The sequence below is a fragment of the Myotis davidii genome, unplaced genomic scaffold (assembly GCF_000327345.1).
Source record: "Myotis davidii unplaced genomic scaffold, ASM32734v1 scaffold993, whole genome shotgun sequence".
Taxonomy (NCBI): domain Eukaryota; kingdom Metazoa; phylum Chordata; class Mammalia; order Chiroptera; family Vespertilionidae; genus Myotis; species Myotis davidii.
The window spans coordinates 16,464-32,823 of NW_006285483.1; the positions used below are offsets into that span (position 1 = coordinate 16,464).

Below are 16,360 nucleotides of genomic sequence, written 5' to 3' on the forward strand. Positions count from 1 at the left end.
CACCAGTTTTCCTCCAGTACCCAGGACCCAGGACACAGAACTTGGCTGGAGATTGTGGCTAGAGATCCTGGCAAGGCTGCTGATCAACTGAATGCTATCTCCGTAGCATTCCTTTTTCGCCGACTCCGTCCACACCTTTGGGAACCCCTGGACCTGCTGGGGTCGGACCCCAGCAGCTCTATTTGAAAATATTTGTAGTAATGTATTTATCAATGGTCTTCAAGTCAGGAAATAAGATGTGATTTTCAATATGGCTAAGTAAAGCCAAAAATTTTCCAGTGTCAACTATGGTATCCTTGTGTTTCAAGAGGCCACACTCTTCTACCTGGTTTCTGTAAGGAGTGTTTGGAGAGAAAGCAGGAAGGTAACAAGGAAGTCTTTTTAATGAGGTTCTACTTGCATGAAGGGTTCAAGAGATGGGCGGGGAAAAGCATTCTCTATAAACTGGCCCCAGCATTGCTTTTGCCAATTGTATGTCAGGCTGTACCTCTGACGCAGATGTCATGTTGTGCATATTTTATTTAATTGCTTCAATCGTGTCATATACTGGAATATTCTCAAGCAAATATCCTTTCTTTATGTAAGAAAACGTGACTTTAAAATCCAGATGAATTCTGTTTCTACACTTTCAATGTACAGAAGTAGTAAAAAATTACCTGTCACTTAGGTATTTCAAGACCTATTATAGTAACCTATGATAGTAACACTATTATAGTGTTACTATAGTAACCTATTATAGTAACCTATTATAGTAACACTATTATAGTGACCTATTATAGTAACACTTCAAAAGATAAGAAAAAGTGTATTAATGCTGACCCATCAAGTGGACAATGGACATGGTCAAAATCAAGTGGCCAGAATAGCTATTTCATTATTAAGGCCCTAAAGTCTACTATTTAAAAATAAGGTTACTGTATTACAGTTTTTAAAGGACTTTAACATCACCTCATTGACCATAACAACTCCTTTTAACAGTAATTATTATTATTGGTAGTTTATACTTATCAAGTTATTGACAAATGGTTAGGAGCTGAAACCCAGGCCTTTTCATTCTTATCCCATTGCTAGTCCACCTGATAGTCAAAGGGTCCATGCAAAATGCATTATATTATATATTTTAATTAGAAATCACAGAATCATCAGTGACTGCATTCTGTCAAATTATCTCTCATTCCTTTCTATCCCAACTCTGATATGGATCACAGATGTGCCCTGACTTTTGTGTAATACAGCCTTAATTAAAGCCCTCTTCTCGCTCCAGGATCACTCAGCCTCTACTCCCCTCCGCTCCTCTGAACCTCCTATTACCAGACTGCCCGCGTGATCTTTCTAAAATGCAGTTCTGATGGTGTCAATCCAATGAGAACATCTGATGGCTTGCTATTGCCTACAATGGTGGTTCTTAAAATATGCACTAGGGGATTTTTGTAGTTCCAAGAATTGGACAAAGGTGCTTAGAGCTGCTATAATTAAGTAATATCAAGCAGTTTAATTTGCTGGAAGAAAAAAATTAAAGGATAAAGATAGATGCATTTTATTTTTTGCCCATATCTTTTTCTCCAAAATTTGAGACCTGCTTGGTCTACTGGACAGGCCTATCAAAAGAATAAAACAAACAAACTAATATTAATTCTGAAAGAGTCAACTGTACTTAACAATTATTTTCACCCATAATAAAGGGCAGAGGAAAATACTCTCATTTTAATTAGATATTATATAAGTGTCATGCTTTTTTCTAATGCATATGATAGAGTTAAATATATGCTTAGATAACCTAGGACCTAACAACTATCATGTACTCAGTTTTTGAACCAAAATACCACTTTACATAAACCCCTCCTGGTAAAGGCTTTGGCAACTTAAGTCACTGTTCTCATAGTTCACTGTTAACCAAACGCTTCACTGATGTGCCTGTCTGATTTTATATTACTTTTTCATTAAACACCTACCTCCCGAGATAGACAGTGAATTCATTGAGGACAGAGCAACGTACTATTCACTTTAAATCACAAGTGCCTGGCACATAGAAATCACTCAATAAATGCATATTGGAAAAATCAGTGAGTTCAATTATATGAGAGCAAGACTGCCAACTATTTGTTGCAATTATAGTCTCATAACTTTAGAGCAAAGTCAATAAATTTTCTCTGTTTCAGTTTAATATGTAACACATTATAAACATCAAATAAAAAAAGTTTTAGAAAATATTTTACCTCATGCTGTATAAATACAGCAAGTGAAATAATAAGTCCAATACAACAAAACTCCATTAAAAACACGTCAATTTTGATTTTTAGGAAGTTTCTTAAAAACATGCACTGCTCAGACCCATGAAGGGAAATTAAGGATCCAGTCACTTCTACAAAATTGAATTATAATTGTGAGGAATTTTTAATTCTATGACCATAAACTGGATAATAAATACAAATTGTTTTTTCATGCCCCCCTGCCCATAAACAAGGCTGTTTCTATCTCAACGTACATTTTCTCAAGTAACAAAAGAACCCAGATTAATCTCTATAAATGAAAGGGTTTGGATCTGAAAGTAGACGTACAAAAACCAATGGAGTTGCCATCGTTACTTCATTATCGCAAGTAAAATTCTACAAAAAGAAAAATCGGTTTTCATGGTGAAAAAGTACTTAATTTTTTCATGTCAGAAACAGATACCAGTCAGTATCCTTTTGTTGTTGTTGTTAACATCTTTGAGCCCACCAGATATTCCCTCCCAGCTTACATAATAGCATGTATCTCACGGCCAGGGAACAAGGACAGCAGAGGCTTACTTAATGCATGCTAAGTCTTATGGTTTATATTTGTAGTAAATATCTTATTGTCTCCATCTGACTGTTTATGGCTGATGAATGATGGACCAGTGGTAATATGCATGGCTGCATTAAAAGTCGGCATTTTAAGATGAAATCTCAAAATAACTGTAAGCAAGCAGGAACTGATAATACTGTACAGCATCTGCAGCCAGGAGCAGAGGGTGGTTTGCATTAAATGGTGGCTGCAATTCATTCCATTGAGGAGTTCTAAGGAAACAGCAGAAGAATATTAATATTTAAGCTTAATAGATGGTATGTAAATCAACATCACTGTCACCACTTACAGACATTGATATAAATTCACACTATCTTTATAATCATTAAAATGAACTTGTTGGAGTGCTGAAACCTAAAACACAAGGCCATCTGCTTAGAAAAGAATAAAAAGGTGGCAGTGATTCATACTAATCACACAGAGCCAGTATCAGTTTAAAGCAGACCCCCCAACCCCCACCCCGCCGCCCCTCCAGCATAGGACAGACAGGACATTCAAAATATTGGATAGAGAGGAAGTGTGGAATTCAAATGTCAAAACTAAGTAGTTCTAATTTTACCTAATTTCTGACAATTTTTAGAGCTCTCTATTCTCAGAATATGTGTGTATTTTCAAATAGAATAAAGCAGGGAAGACAATGGTGGGGAAAAACACAGTTATGTTCGTGGGTGACGTACTAAGAACAAATTAGCATCTGATTTCCAAAATAAACCACTTATTTCAACAATGATGGTGCAGTAATTTTAATTAGATCTGCCCGCTCATGAATAACCTGATAAATAAGCTACTGATCAAATCAATCTAGTGCAGTAAAGTAATAGTAAAGAATGCTGGAGCCTTGAAAAATCAATATAAGAGTATTTTAAAATGTCAAAAGGAAAGGGATCATTTTCATATCCATTTTTGTCTGTTTCCTTCCATACATGTCAGGACCAATTTTTTCTGTCTCTCCTATACCATTCATTGTACAATACACTGAAAAGGTTTTACTCTAGATTTAACTTCTCGATCCGTATTAGCTTATAAAGATTTTAGTGATTATATATTTTTAAGAAGGACTCTGATTCATTTCTTTAAAATATGTTTTTATTGATTTTAGAGAGAAAGGGAGAAAGAGATGGAAACATTTATGAGAGAAACATCAATTGGCTGCCTCCTTCTGGGGATCCTGAATCAAACCAGTTGAGCAACCTCTTGGTTCATGAGTCAACGCTTAAACATTGAGCCACACCAGCCAGGCAGGACTCTGATTCTTAATAAATACTTCTACAGTCTTAGCCTTTATATATTGGGGAGTAACTGTAAAGGAAACCTTCCAATCTATTTATGTTAGTTTATTTCCCTTCAATGACTGCCTCAGTGCACTCTCTATTTTCAGTGAGCATGAGACTGGAAATAAGGGGAAGCATGTGGAAAATTAAAAAGAAAAAACAAAACCCAAGTCCGAGAAGAGGTAATACAAAGATACAAGGAGAAAGGAGTTCAAAAGGACGTGTTCTCACATATGAAAGTCATCTGAAAATATATGACCACACAAAAATTTGTACACGAATGTTCTTAGCAGCGTAATTCATGGCAGGTAAAAAGTCACATCACAGTGTGGGTCAACTGATGAATGGGTAAACAAAATGTGGTATATCCATGCAATGGAATATTATTTGGCCATAAAAGGAAAAAAGTTCTGATACATACTACAACTTAGCTGGGCCTTGAAAACATTATGCTAAGTGAAAGCAGTCAGATGCAAAAAGGTTACATTTTGTCTGATTCCATTTATATTAAATGTCCTAAGTAGGTAAATCTATAGAGACAGAAAGTAAAATGAGCGACTGCTAATGGGTATCAAGTTTCCCTTGGGGTTGATGAAAACTGATTGTGGTGATAGATGGGTACAAAACCTAGTGAAAATTTACTTTAAAGGGGTGAATTGTATTATGTGTAAGTTATGTCTCAATTTCAAAAAGGAAAAAATTATCAATACATGCCACAACAGGGATGAAGCAAAATAATTTTGCTGGATGAAAGAAGCAAGACAAAAAAAGAATACACACTCTGATACCATGTATGTAAACTTCTAAAACTCATCAAGTAATCTACAGTGAGAGAGAGCAAATAGTGGTTGCCTGGCGCTCCATGGCAGAGGTAGGGATAAAGAGGGGCAGGAGGGAGAGATTAAAAAGAAGTATTATACAACATTTGCAGGTGATGAATACATTTAAAATGTTAATTATGGTGATGGTTTCCACAACTGTATCCAATGTCAAACCTTATCAAATTGTACATATTTAATATTTTATACCTCAATAAAGCTGTTAAGAAAAAACTGGAAATTGGATATTACTGGAAAAAAATTATTTTTTCCAAACTTAACGGACTGTGTTTAATGCCGCAGAGTATAATTTCCTTGTAATGTATTCAAAGTATTATTTACAGAGTGACTCATTCGTTATAATAATTGCATGGAAGCTTGACTTTACGGCCCATGTGCTATAGTCTGAGGGGACGGAAAAGGGAGTGCTTGGGAGGCAGACCCATCACAGTGTGGGTCCACGGACAAGGGCCTCTGGAGATGAGGGGTTTCAAGTTAGACTGTGGATACTTTCTCCAGAAGGGTTTATGCTTATCTTTGCAATGATGTCACAAGATAACCAGATAGTAGACAATTTAAAACTTGGTCCCATTACCAGGCCAGAATGTATATGTGCCCTATGAATTATTTTTTTTTCCTAGTCCCTATGTGCTGACACTCGTCCTGAACAGCTGAACCCACTGCCAAAGGGAAGAGCCAGGACCCAAAGAGCCAAGTCCCCAACCCACAGCCAAAACCAGTCCCGAAGAGCCTATTACTGAAATTTAAACAATTTTTTAAAGGGGGACATATGTAATACTTTCAACAATAAAGATTAAACAATAACAAATAAATTTTTAAAATTTTTAAACACGAGAAAGAAAGAAAAAGAAAACAGAAAGGTGGTATTACCTAACCAGAGTCCAGCTGGCTCGAGGTGATGTCATCATTTCCAGTGGAGTGTCATCGCTAATCTTGGGGGCAGTGCTGAGCGGCCGTGGCTCCATCATGTGCTCCACTAAGGTCCCATAGCAGCTGATGATGTACAGAGATTCAACTACAACTTGTTTGGACTGATCTACAAACAAAAAAATAGAACCTGGATGTTTGATAATGACCTAAGAGGAACACAGCATAGTTTTTATAAGTTATTGAATTTCTAATCTCTTCTGAGGCTACTAAGAGAAAATAAAAAGGCAGGAATTTTGTTCACATGAATGGGTAAAGTGTCTGCTCCTTGCCTAAAAGTTGTCTCTTACTAAGTATAAACTAAGGAATTTAAAAATGTCTACGCTATCTAAATATTTTTTAAATCTTAAGGAATGCACCTCAAGAACGACGTAAGTATACGCAAATTTCTAATACAATGAAACAATATTTTTCAGTCTGGTATATTTGTCTGCAATATGTGTCCCACGTTATGAAAAAAGCATGCTATCAGGCGGGACAGGGACAGACTGACTGAAGAGGAACACTGCATGGACGAAGATTTAATAGTGGCACCAGATGTACCCACTCAAGTGCATGAGAGCCCTTTGTACGCTGACATCAGCCCAACTTCTCATCCACTTTCCCTTTTACATTTCTGGATTCGAACAAACCAACAAGCAAAAAACTCACACGTCCTCCTCCCCCAAATCCTCTTCCTTCTTTTCTCTCAGTTGGATCCCTGGCCTCCATGGTAAATGAAGAGAAAGGTCAGGTGCTGAATATGGACCTAATCAAATGACTTTAGAAGGAGGACACATGTCCTCAGTGCCAGAACAGGTTCAGTCCTCTATCTCGGGTTTTACAGTAAACCTAGGAGCATAGAAAACCACTCCTGAATGCTGGGTGGGTCACCTTATCTCTAGGCCAGACGAATTCATTACAGCTGATTTGGGAAAATGGCTAATGACCAGTCAGTGGTACATAAAGCAATAGCAAGTTAAAAGGGTAATTAGAACAGAAGGGAGAAGCATTTGAAATCGAGCTACACAGAGGGTTTTAACTAGCAACAAAAAGTCATTTCGATAGCATCAGTAGAGCTAAGGAGGTAACAAAAAAATAAAGATGGGATAAGGAAATGGAAGGCTTGCGTTCTGTGCCGTATCCTCTCCCACTCAGGTAAGGAACCTGCTGTGCGGGAGATCCTATTCCCTGGAGAGGGTCACTGACAAGCGATAACCAGGGAAGGGGCCAACGTCTGATTGCCAGCATTAAGCACAACGGAGAACCGTTTCGTTTAGCCAAGAACAATACAGCCCTTGGAACTCTTCAAAGCAGTGCCTCATAATAACAGCAATGTGACCTACTTCAATAGGACTCAAATGAGGGGGAAGCTTATTCAAATGAAATTCGTGGCCCATCAATGTAGGAATTCTCCTCTACACAGAGTCAGTCAGCCATCACACAATAAATGGTAATCAATGTAAACATTTTAGGTGTTGATCCTGATGATCAAAAAAGGGATTTAAAAAAAAAAAACTATATAAATTCGCTCTGGCCAGTGTATCCCAGTGGTTGGAGCGTTGGCCCACATACTGAAGGGTCGTGTGTTCAATTCTGGATGAAGGGCATGTACCTGGTCAGGGCACATGTGGGAGGCAACCAACTGATATCTCTTCTCACATCTCTATCTCTGTATGTCTCTATCTCTCTCCCTCCCCACCTCCCACTCCCCTGCCACTCTCTAGAAAGCAATGGAAAAAAATATCCTCCATGAGGGTTGACAATAACAAAAACAAATTTTAATAACTGTATGAATTCAAAGGAGCAATGGTTACCATAAAATATGACCTTTATTTCTGAGTGGCAGCCTATTTTTTAACTTTTAGTTTATAATATGACAAACTTCCTGGGTTTTTTCCATCACCATTTATGGCCCCTTGCCCTCTTCCATTCTCCACCACCCAACCCCCACATTCACCACACCGTTGTCCATGTCCGTGAGTTCTCTTTTTTTTCCGTTTTTGCTCAATCCCTCCACCACCATCCCAACAACCCTCCCGCCCACACCAGAGATGTCTGCCTGCTCTCAGATTTAACATTAAAAAAAACCAATTTCAAACTCTGATACCATCACTTACTAACTAGTGCTTTTAGCTATTTAAACTCACAATCTTAAGTTCACTTCATCTCTAAAACAGAGATAAGGAGAAAAGCTATGAATTTTCCTCAAAAAACAAATATTACCAAAGGCCCATTTAACCCTCAGTGAGATACCCACCTTTTTCTCTTTTCAGACCGGCGTTATTTGCAAACCATGACCTGGACGTCCCAAACACTGCAGCCACGCAAAATTCTCCGCCCATCGACTTGCTGGGAGAAATTTGTGGAGGTGGTTTAACTTTGCTTAAAAAAATAAAATGGTAGCAAAAAAAAATTACCATGAGGAACTCACAGTCCTTGAGATAATGACATCTTTTCCTTAAAATTCCACCCCTAAGTATTCAACCGCCCCCTCAATGTGGACATGCATTTTGCCTTAATAACTGGTAGTGTGAGGCTGTGTTCTGCAGTAAGAGTAAAATTAGTTCAAAGTTCCAGAGCTTTATCAGATCAATAAAAATTAACTCCTTTCTGAAATACGTGCTGGGGAAATCCAAGTCACTTCTTTTCAGATGGGTAACAATTCCCTGGAGATTTCAGAGTGGAGCAACAGAACCACCATAAACATCTCAGGATAATAAAACAGTTTACCTTTTCATTTTGATAGATAAGATTTGGGGGTGACAATTCTGTTGGAGACAGCATGAGTGAAAATAATGAGGTGATACAGAATGAAACCCTGAAAAGTGCTCTTAGCCACAGTGCTTCAAGGAAGTAGACAACGTGTGGGCCGATCTAATGATGTCATGAAATTATATTCGCTGATCTTCCAATTTGTTTTTTCTTCATAGATGCGTGAAAATGATGTGTGTGTTTTTGTTCTGTTTTTCATGTGTCTGAGGACACATTACATAACTGCTGCTACAACTCAGAACTGGCATTAAAAAGCACGCACTTTCCTATTTGCTTTCCCCAAATCAGCTTTCATACCAGCAACTTCTAGTACTAACCTTTTCTATTCTTTCAAATCCTTCTTTCCCTTCTTTTTTGATTTGTCAGAGGCTTCCCAAAGCTCATTAGCAATTTGCCAAACACCTTCGATAAGTGATGGTATTATTTTCTCTAATTCATAGACAATAGCCTCCCTGCACACTGGTCCTGATCACAGCCTAGTTGGGGCACAGGATTAACAGAGCCCGATGTTCCTGCTTTGCTAGTCAGTCTCCAATGCTGAGTAACATTATTTCTACCTTGTTTTGCTCACTGTCCTTTATCTCTTCATCTTTTAATAAAGTATGGTTGGATGTAGACAGATTGGTTTGGGGAGTCAGGAAAAACCCTGAATCTGAATCCCAATGCTACCACTTTGGGTTAAGTTATTTAACCTCTCAGAGCTCAGACTACTAGTATGTAAAAAAATTAAAAAATATAAAAGTAATGCCTACCTCATAGGGTTATTTTAAGGATTGGTATTTTTGTTCTCAAAGTGTGGTCCCTGACTAGTAGTGCCACCTTGGAACTTCGTAACATGCAAATATTCATTAGACCTATTGAATCAGAAATCCTGGGCATTGAGCCTAACAACTTGTGGGATTTTTTATTTTTATTTTTTAGGAGCCCTCCAGGACATTTGGTGCATACTCAGATTTAAGAAACACTGTATCGGGAGAGATCAACCAAAGGATTTGTATGCATGCATATAAGCCTAACCAATGGACACAGACACCAGGGGGGTGAGGGTATGAGTGAGGGATGGGAGGGGCAATAGGAGGATAAGAACACATATGTAATACTTTAATCAATAAAGAAAAAAATAATTAATAAATAAATAAGAAAGAAAGAAACACTATCAGGTAAAGTGCATAAAGCTCTAAGGGCAGTACTTCCCCATATCATAATTCTCAGCAATGTTAACTCTCTTCTATTTTTCTTTTAATTAGAGTTTGTATTTGTAATCTCAGTTTCCAGACCCTTATCACACCTGAAATAGTCTCACCCATTTTACCTCCCGAGCCCTCTGTTTTGACAACTTCCTGGTAGGGAGAGCACAAAGTTTAGATCAGAGGCCATTGTGGTTGGTCGTTTGGGTCCTTCCCTTGCTACCAGATCCAACATAATGCATATTCCATATATGAAAAGGTCTCTGCTCTCCATCGATATTTCTTAAGCGCTTTGTGTCACTGCCCATAAAGATCGAATCCACGCCTAAAATACGAGTGCCTGTCACAGTCAGACTTCCACTGAAGGGAATAAAGATAGTTTTTTTAAAGTTTCTGTGAGGAAATGAAACAGTTTCACAAGTGCGATAACCTTCGCACAACCACAATAAGCTACCAACAGAAAGGAAAGAGTCCGCTCCACCTGAACAAGAGTGCACCTTCCCAGGGAATGGCATCAGAATTGCTCTTTCTGGTGGAGATGCTTTCTGTTGCACTACATTACAATGTAAACCCTCCCTCAAAGCCTTTATTTCCATCACTGAACTACTATCATTGAGCTGTTAAGTTCCTGTAAGGAGCATCTTTTAAATTCCACTGGTCATTTAACCCTTAAGTGTTTGAGGAGGTTGGAAAGGAGGAGGAGAGAGAAAAACACCATTGCAGAATTTTCTGAAAGGTGTTTCTAATTGTGTGACTATGTGATTTTTACTAGAATCACCATCAGGAAACAATAAGACTATAATGTATAAATAAGCTTCACAAGGAACTCAAAGCTCTTGGCAAATTACTGAATGTTATATTTGTTTTGTTTTTAATCATGTGGTAAGCAACAAGATAGAAAACAAGTGCGCATGCCACTTCGAAAGAGGGAGCTGGTGGATCTAGAGTATACATCCTAAAAAGACTTTAAAATAGTTGCTGCTGGACCAGACAGCGACCTTTATAGCATAACAATAGAGAGTAGAAATATGAGAGGACATCGATTTACTCTTTGGCCATGCAAAAATATATGTTTATTAGTTTACAATCTAATCAGCCAATATCAGAGGTAAAATCCCTTACGTCTTTAATGCTGCAAATAACTCAGCTTCTGAACATACAGCTAAAAAGCACCAACACAGCATCATTTTACATAAACTCATTATCTCCTACAGAGAATAAGCAATTATAATAAAAGTATGCATAACATTATGTAGTGATTTTTTAAAAATATATTTTTATTTATTTCAGAAAGGAAGGGAGAGGGAGAGAGAGACAGAAACATCAATGATGAGAGAGTCATTGATCAGCTGCCTCCTCCACGCCCTACATTGGGGATCAAGCCCAAAACCCGGGCATGTACCCTTGACCAAAATGGAACCCATAGGTTGACGATGTATCCACTGAGCCAAATCAGCTAGGTCTGTAGTATTCATTTTTATTCCTAGTTTTCTTTTTCCTCAGATGGGCCCTTAATAAATCACATTAGTAAAAAAGTTTTTGTTCAATAAGTTTTCTTCCCTGAAAATAACTTGCTACCTCCTACATGACATAGTGCTGTGTGTTAGGCATGGAGCACACATGACGAACATAATCATAACAAGTTATTTCTATCAACCTACATTTTGGAAGGACTATGGTATTTAAGCAAAATAGAACATAAAATATGTGCATGTGTATATAAGACTTCCAGAAAGATACAAAGGGAAATAATCTAAAGGTTATTATTAATAAAGTATTTTCTGTGTACTATAACCAATGGGATAAAATTTTAATTTGACTGAATTTGCCCTTCAGTCAAATTAAAAAAAAATCCAATACCAGGAATGTGAGGTGAAGCAGAATTGAACCTTTCCGCAATAACCCAGAATCTTTCTATTGCAAACTACCCTTGTTAACAGAGATATAAAACACTGAAAAATAGCCTTAGCCAGTTTGGCTCAGTGGATAGATCATCGGCCTGCGGACTAAAAGGTCCCGGGTTAGATTCCGGTAAAGGGCACACACCCGGGTTGCAGGCTCAATCCCCAGTAGGGGGCATGCAGGAGGCAGCCAATCGATCAAGGATTCTCTCTTATCATTAATCTTTCTATGTCTCTCTCCCTCTCCCTTCCTCTCTGAGATCAATAAAAATATATTTAAAAATAAATAAAGTAAATAAAATAAAATAGAGAATAAAGCACTTCAAAATGGCCCAACCAGCATGGTTGAGTGGTAGAGCACTGACCTATGAATCAGCAGGTCACAGTTCCATTCCTGGTTGGGGCTGCCCAGGTCCCAGGCTCAATCCCCAGTCAGTGGCATGCAGGAGGCAGCCAATCAATGATTCTCATTCGTATTTGATGTTTCTCTCTCTCTCTCCCTCCCTCCCTCTTCTTTCCTCTCTGAAATCAATAAAAATATATTTTAAAAAAATAAAACACTGAAAAATGATAAATATTCAAGAGAATTAAAAGTGAAAAGAGCTAGGCTTGTAAATTGTGTTCACCTGTAGATTAGTGGCACGGCCATTTAGAAAAGTATTCCAATGCTACCCTCTTATTTCTTTTTCTCTCTAAACATCTCCCTTTATGCTCAAATCCCATCACAAAACATTTGCAAGTCTAAAAAGAATACCTCTGGGTGCTTGGAGGCCTCCTCTCCTCTATTCATTATTTTATTAAATTAATAATATGATATAAAAAATGAAATTCCCATGTATACGGGTGTCCAGAAGTTCAATTGTGTTAATTATGGTCATAAATGGGAATGAGACAAACTGACAGTGCAGATGGGCTCCTTCCTATTGAGAACTTGTGCTCTTTACTCCACTGAACCCATCATGAATGAACCCACGTTCCAAAAGAAAAACAAGCATTTGAGCAAAATGTAAAAGAAGAATGGAATGACCTCAACTTTCATCATATCAGGTAAATAAGAATCATACTTACTAAACTTGACACAAGATAACAAAATCAAAAGTAAAATAAACATACAAAGAAACAAAAGAAATAAGGTGCTAAATTGAAACCCAGGAGTGTAACTTCTTGTTCATCCCTTCTGAGAGACTTAACTATCTAGTCGTAGAATGAGAGTCATTTTTACTGCTCTATCAGGAGTTCTGGGGACGTTAACATTACGACATCTTTAAAATCATTTACAAAGACTTTTGAAGTTACCCAATTGGCGTTTACTGTATTATGTAATACAGTCAGATTAACATATTGAATTTCTCTTGCCTGTTTTTTTCCCTCCAACATTACTGCAAAGAGAAACAAAAACCCAGCAAGACTCTATCGCTATCTGCTTTAAAATTACAGTAAAATGATGGCCATCTGGGTAATTTTATTGAGTCCTACAGAACAAGATATAAGTGATGTATCTGTGGATGGCATGAAAAGCAGCAATGTTGGGTGCCTTGTTTAGAAGGACACAGGCATGAAAAGAGCTAGACGGAGATAGAAGCACCGTTTCTTTCCTTTTCTAAAACATAAGGGTACAGTCAGTATTTCAGTTTAAATGCTAGACACAACACTGATATAAGAATTATAAGTGGTAAAATGTTTTCGTGTTAAAGAAGCAATTTTCATTGTATGCCTCTGAGATTAAGCTTTGAAAAGGAATTTAGAAGTTTTCTCTCACTTTCAACTTTATTTTTCTAAAATAAGAACTAAAAGGTAAACTGAAAGTATTTTATTTTAAATATATTAATAATATATCTAAAATTATCCTATCACAAAGTGTTCTTAAAAAATCTCACAGGTTTATCTAAACTTTGCTCATAAAAGATTCTCTTCATATAAATCTTTCCTTCCAAAAATAAAATTATATATTTATTTTATTTTTTATTTTTTTTATTATTTAAAGTATTATAAATAGTAGTACATATGTCTCCTTTTTGTCCCCATTGACCTTCCCCTGGCCTACAGACTGTCAAAATTATATTTTTAATACTCTCAAAAGAACAAGGTAGTTTAAGTAAACTATTCATATATAAATCAAATGAATAATCTCAGACAATGCTAATTAAAACTTTAATATAACTTACTATGTAACATTTAATTCTTCTTTAACATTAACCTTATATCATACAAAAACAGGTTATGTGTAAGAGAGATATTCAAATGGACTACCTTTTCTCCACACTATTATATATGTAGTTTTTCTTTTGATTAGTAATTCAAAAATAGCAGTATCTTAAACACAATACTACATGCACATTAGGAGCTCAATAAATACATGTTACTTATTTGTAATATTGAAAGCAAAATTTATTTTCAAAAATTCACAATATAAATTATTGTATTAAAAAAGTATATCATATGTGTGATTATTTTACTTTATTTTTTACAGTCATTCAAACTCAAATATCCTAGGGTATACATAATCCTGAGAACGTATAAATAGCTAAAATGTCGAAGATGGCCTACACAGTTAACTTTCCAACAAGTTTATTTTACTATCAAAGGGAAAGACATTATTTCAAACTGACTCATTTGAAACTGCATGCATTTAAACACTTCAACAAGTTTATCAAAGAATGAAAAATAAGTAGAAAATGTGACCTCACCAAAGCAAAATCATATTTAAATATAAATGTTGCAACTTGAAAGTAATAACAATTTTGTATAAAATTTATGTAACATTTTAAGAGGAACTGTAAAAAATGTCATATTCTTCCACAATACAAATATTACCCTACAAGTGGAAATACTATAAACATAATTATTTAGCATAATGTTCTATGTCAGAACAGTAAATAAAACATTCTCAAGCTGAATGCTAAATACCATGGAAAAAGTAGCAAAAACTGTTAAAACAAAGAAGCTCTTATAAACAACATGGAAGTTGTCAAATTTATATTCATTTTGCTGCCTTAATTTGAGGTTTCATTAAGATCTTAATGGGAAAAACATGCACCACTAGTAAAGGAACACATTTGAAAGGAGGATCTTGTAGGCTAGCATAAGTGACTAAAAACGAGTTTCTTGTGAGCTAACGATGGCATCAAACAAACCACAAGGCAGTCTTCTAAAAGACAGGCAATGATTTAAAAGTCTACTATATTTCACATATCCCTTTCTTTAATCTGGCTCTTTTAATCTTGTTTCAACCTCAAATCATTTCTGGTTGACAAGTGCTTTTGCTTAAATTTGAGGAGCACATAAGCTGTTGAAGGAATGGACTTTTCTTATTTAACATACAACATTTGTTACTACGTCTTTACTTCCATGCTAAAACTTCAATCCTTATTAACATGCTAAAACTCTTTTCTTTGTACTTAGAATGAGACATTTATCTTAAGAGTGAATTTAATTCTAAGTTTAGCCTGCAAAGAAATTTTATCGTATGCTGAATCTGGCATTTAAAAATTGACTGTTCACTATAAGCTCCTAAGTAAGATTCATGTATCTTATTTGTTTTTGTTTTATTTTTTAAGAAATCTGGTTAACAAAAAGAATAAAGATGGACTTTCATGGAATTTTTATTCATTTATGCCCTAAATATGTTTAGAATCCTTTCATGACCTGTGTCCTAATTTTGATACTACATTTCACAAAGAAAATTTTTATGTTTGTCACTCTATTCTTATATGATAATGAAATTTTCAAATGTTCCTATGGCATATGAATAGTAAAATTAGTTTGTGTCTAATTATACTGTACCCTTAAGGTGGTATTTGAGCTTCTTTTTGTCCAACAAGAGAAAAATTATTGGGAGTTTCTTTTCCTAGTATAATGGGACAGTAAAAACAACTCCTAGTAGCAGTTATGAGAACTATGTATTATATGTGCAGAACTCTTTTAAGTATTGTAAGTAAATTTATAATATTGACATAACTTTCATTGCCCAAAACTTCCTTTTGCCTCACTTACTCTGAAAAGCAACAACAACAAAAATCTAATTTAAAGTTTTTTCAAAAATATTTTTCCTTTGAATAAAAAAGAAAATAATAGTAGCAACACATTCATTGAGCACTTTCTTGTCCTAAGCAATTTACATTGTTAGTTCATGTAATCCTCATAATGAACCTATGAGTTAGGTGCTACTGGTAACTCCATTAACAGATAAGGAAAGCAAGAAACAGAAAAACCACCCAAGATCATATAGGTAGTGTACGAACTGAAGTGTACGAGCTGAGATTTAAGATCTAGGAAGTCTGATTCCGAAGCCCTGACTTTTATCCATTATGTGAAACACACTATACCAGGTTCGAAATACATTCTATTTCACATCTTTATATAAAAGTACTCCATCTTCATCATGTCTAACTACAAGACAAACCTGTAGTCTGTGCAGTTATATAAGAATTTTCCAAAATAAATAAGTTATGATAAGTAGGTGCTATGAGCTCAAAATTACAAATTATTTAGGAGTTTCAATGTGAAACACAAATTTCCTCCTTAAACACCAAAATTATTCAAAACAGAAGTGAATCTTGTTCCTCTGGTACCACATGCAGTTAAAAATTATAGGGTATTTATAGTATACTTTAAATATGTTCATATTTCAAAATATAATCAAGTCTTCCAAATGT

The 16,360-nt window shown here is 35.9% G+C and overlaps 1 protein-coding gene across 1 annotated transcript in view; it reads right to left on the bottom strand.

Moving 5' to 3' along the window:
* Nucleotides 1–2,914: 2,914 nt before the first annotated feature.
* The window catches only part of LOC102752803 (breast carcinoma-amplified sequence 3), a 198,020-nt gene continuing 184,574 nt past the window's right edge, over nucleotides 2,915–16,360 (bottom strand). Inside the window, exons 18-20 of the mRNA XM_006756213.2 lie at nucleotides 8,103–8,227; nucleotides 5,807–5,972; nucleotides 2,915–3,038 (exon numbers count right to left, since the gene is read on the bottom strand). Of these exons, the coding sequence (XP_006756276.1) occupies nucleotides 2,915–3,038; nucleotides 5,807–5,972; nucleotides 8,103–8,227 (415 nt within the window). The remainder of the gene's footprint in view (nucleotides 3,039–5,806; nucleotides 5,973–8,102; nucleotides 8,228–16,360) is intronic.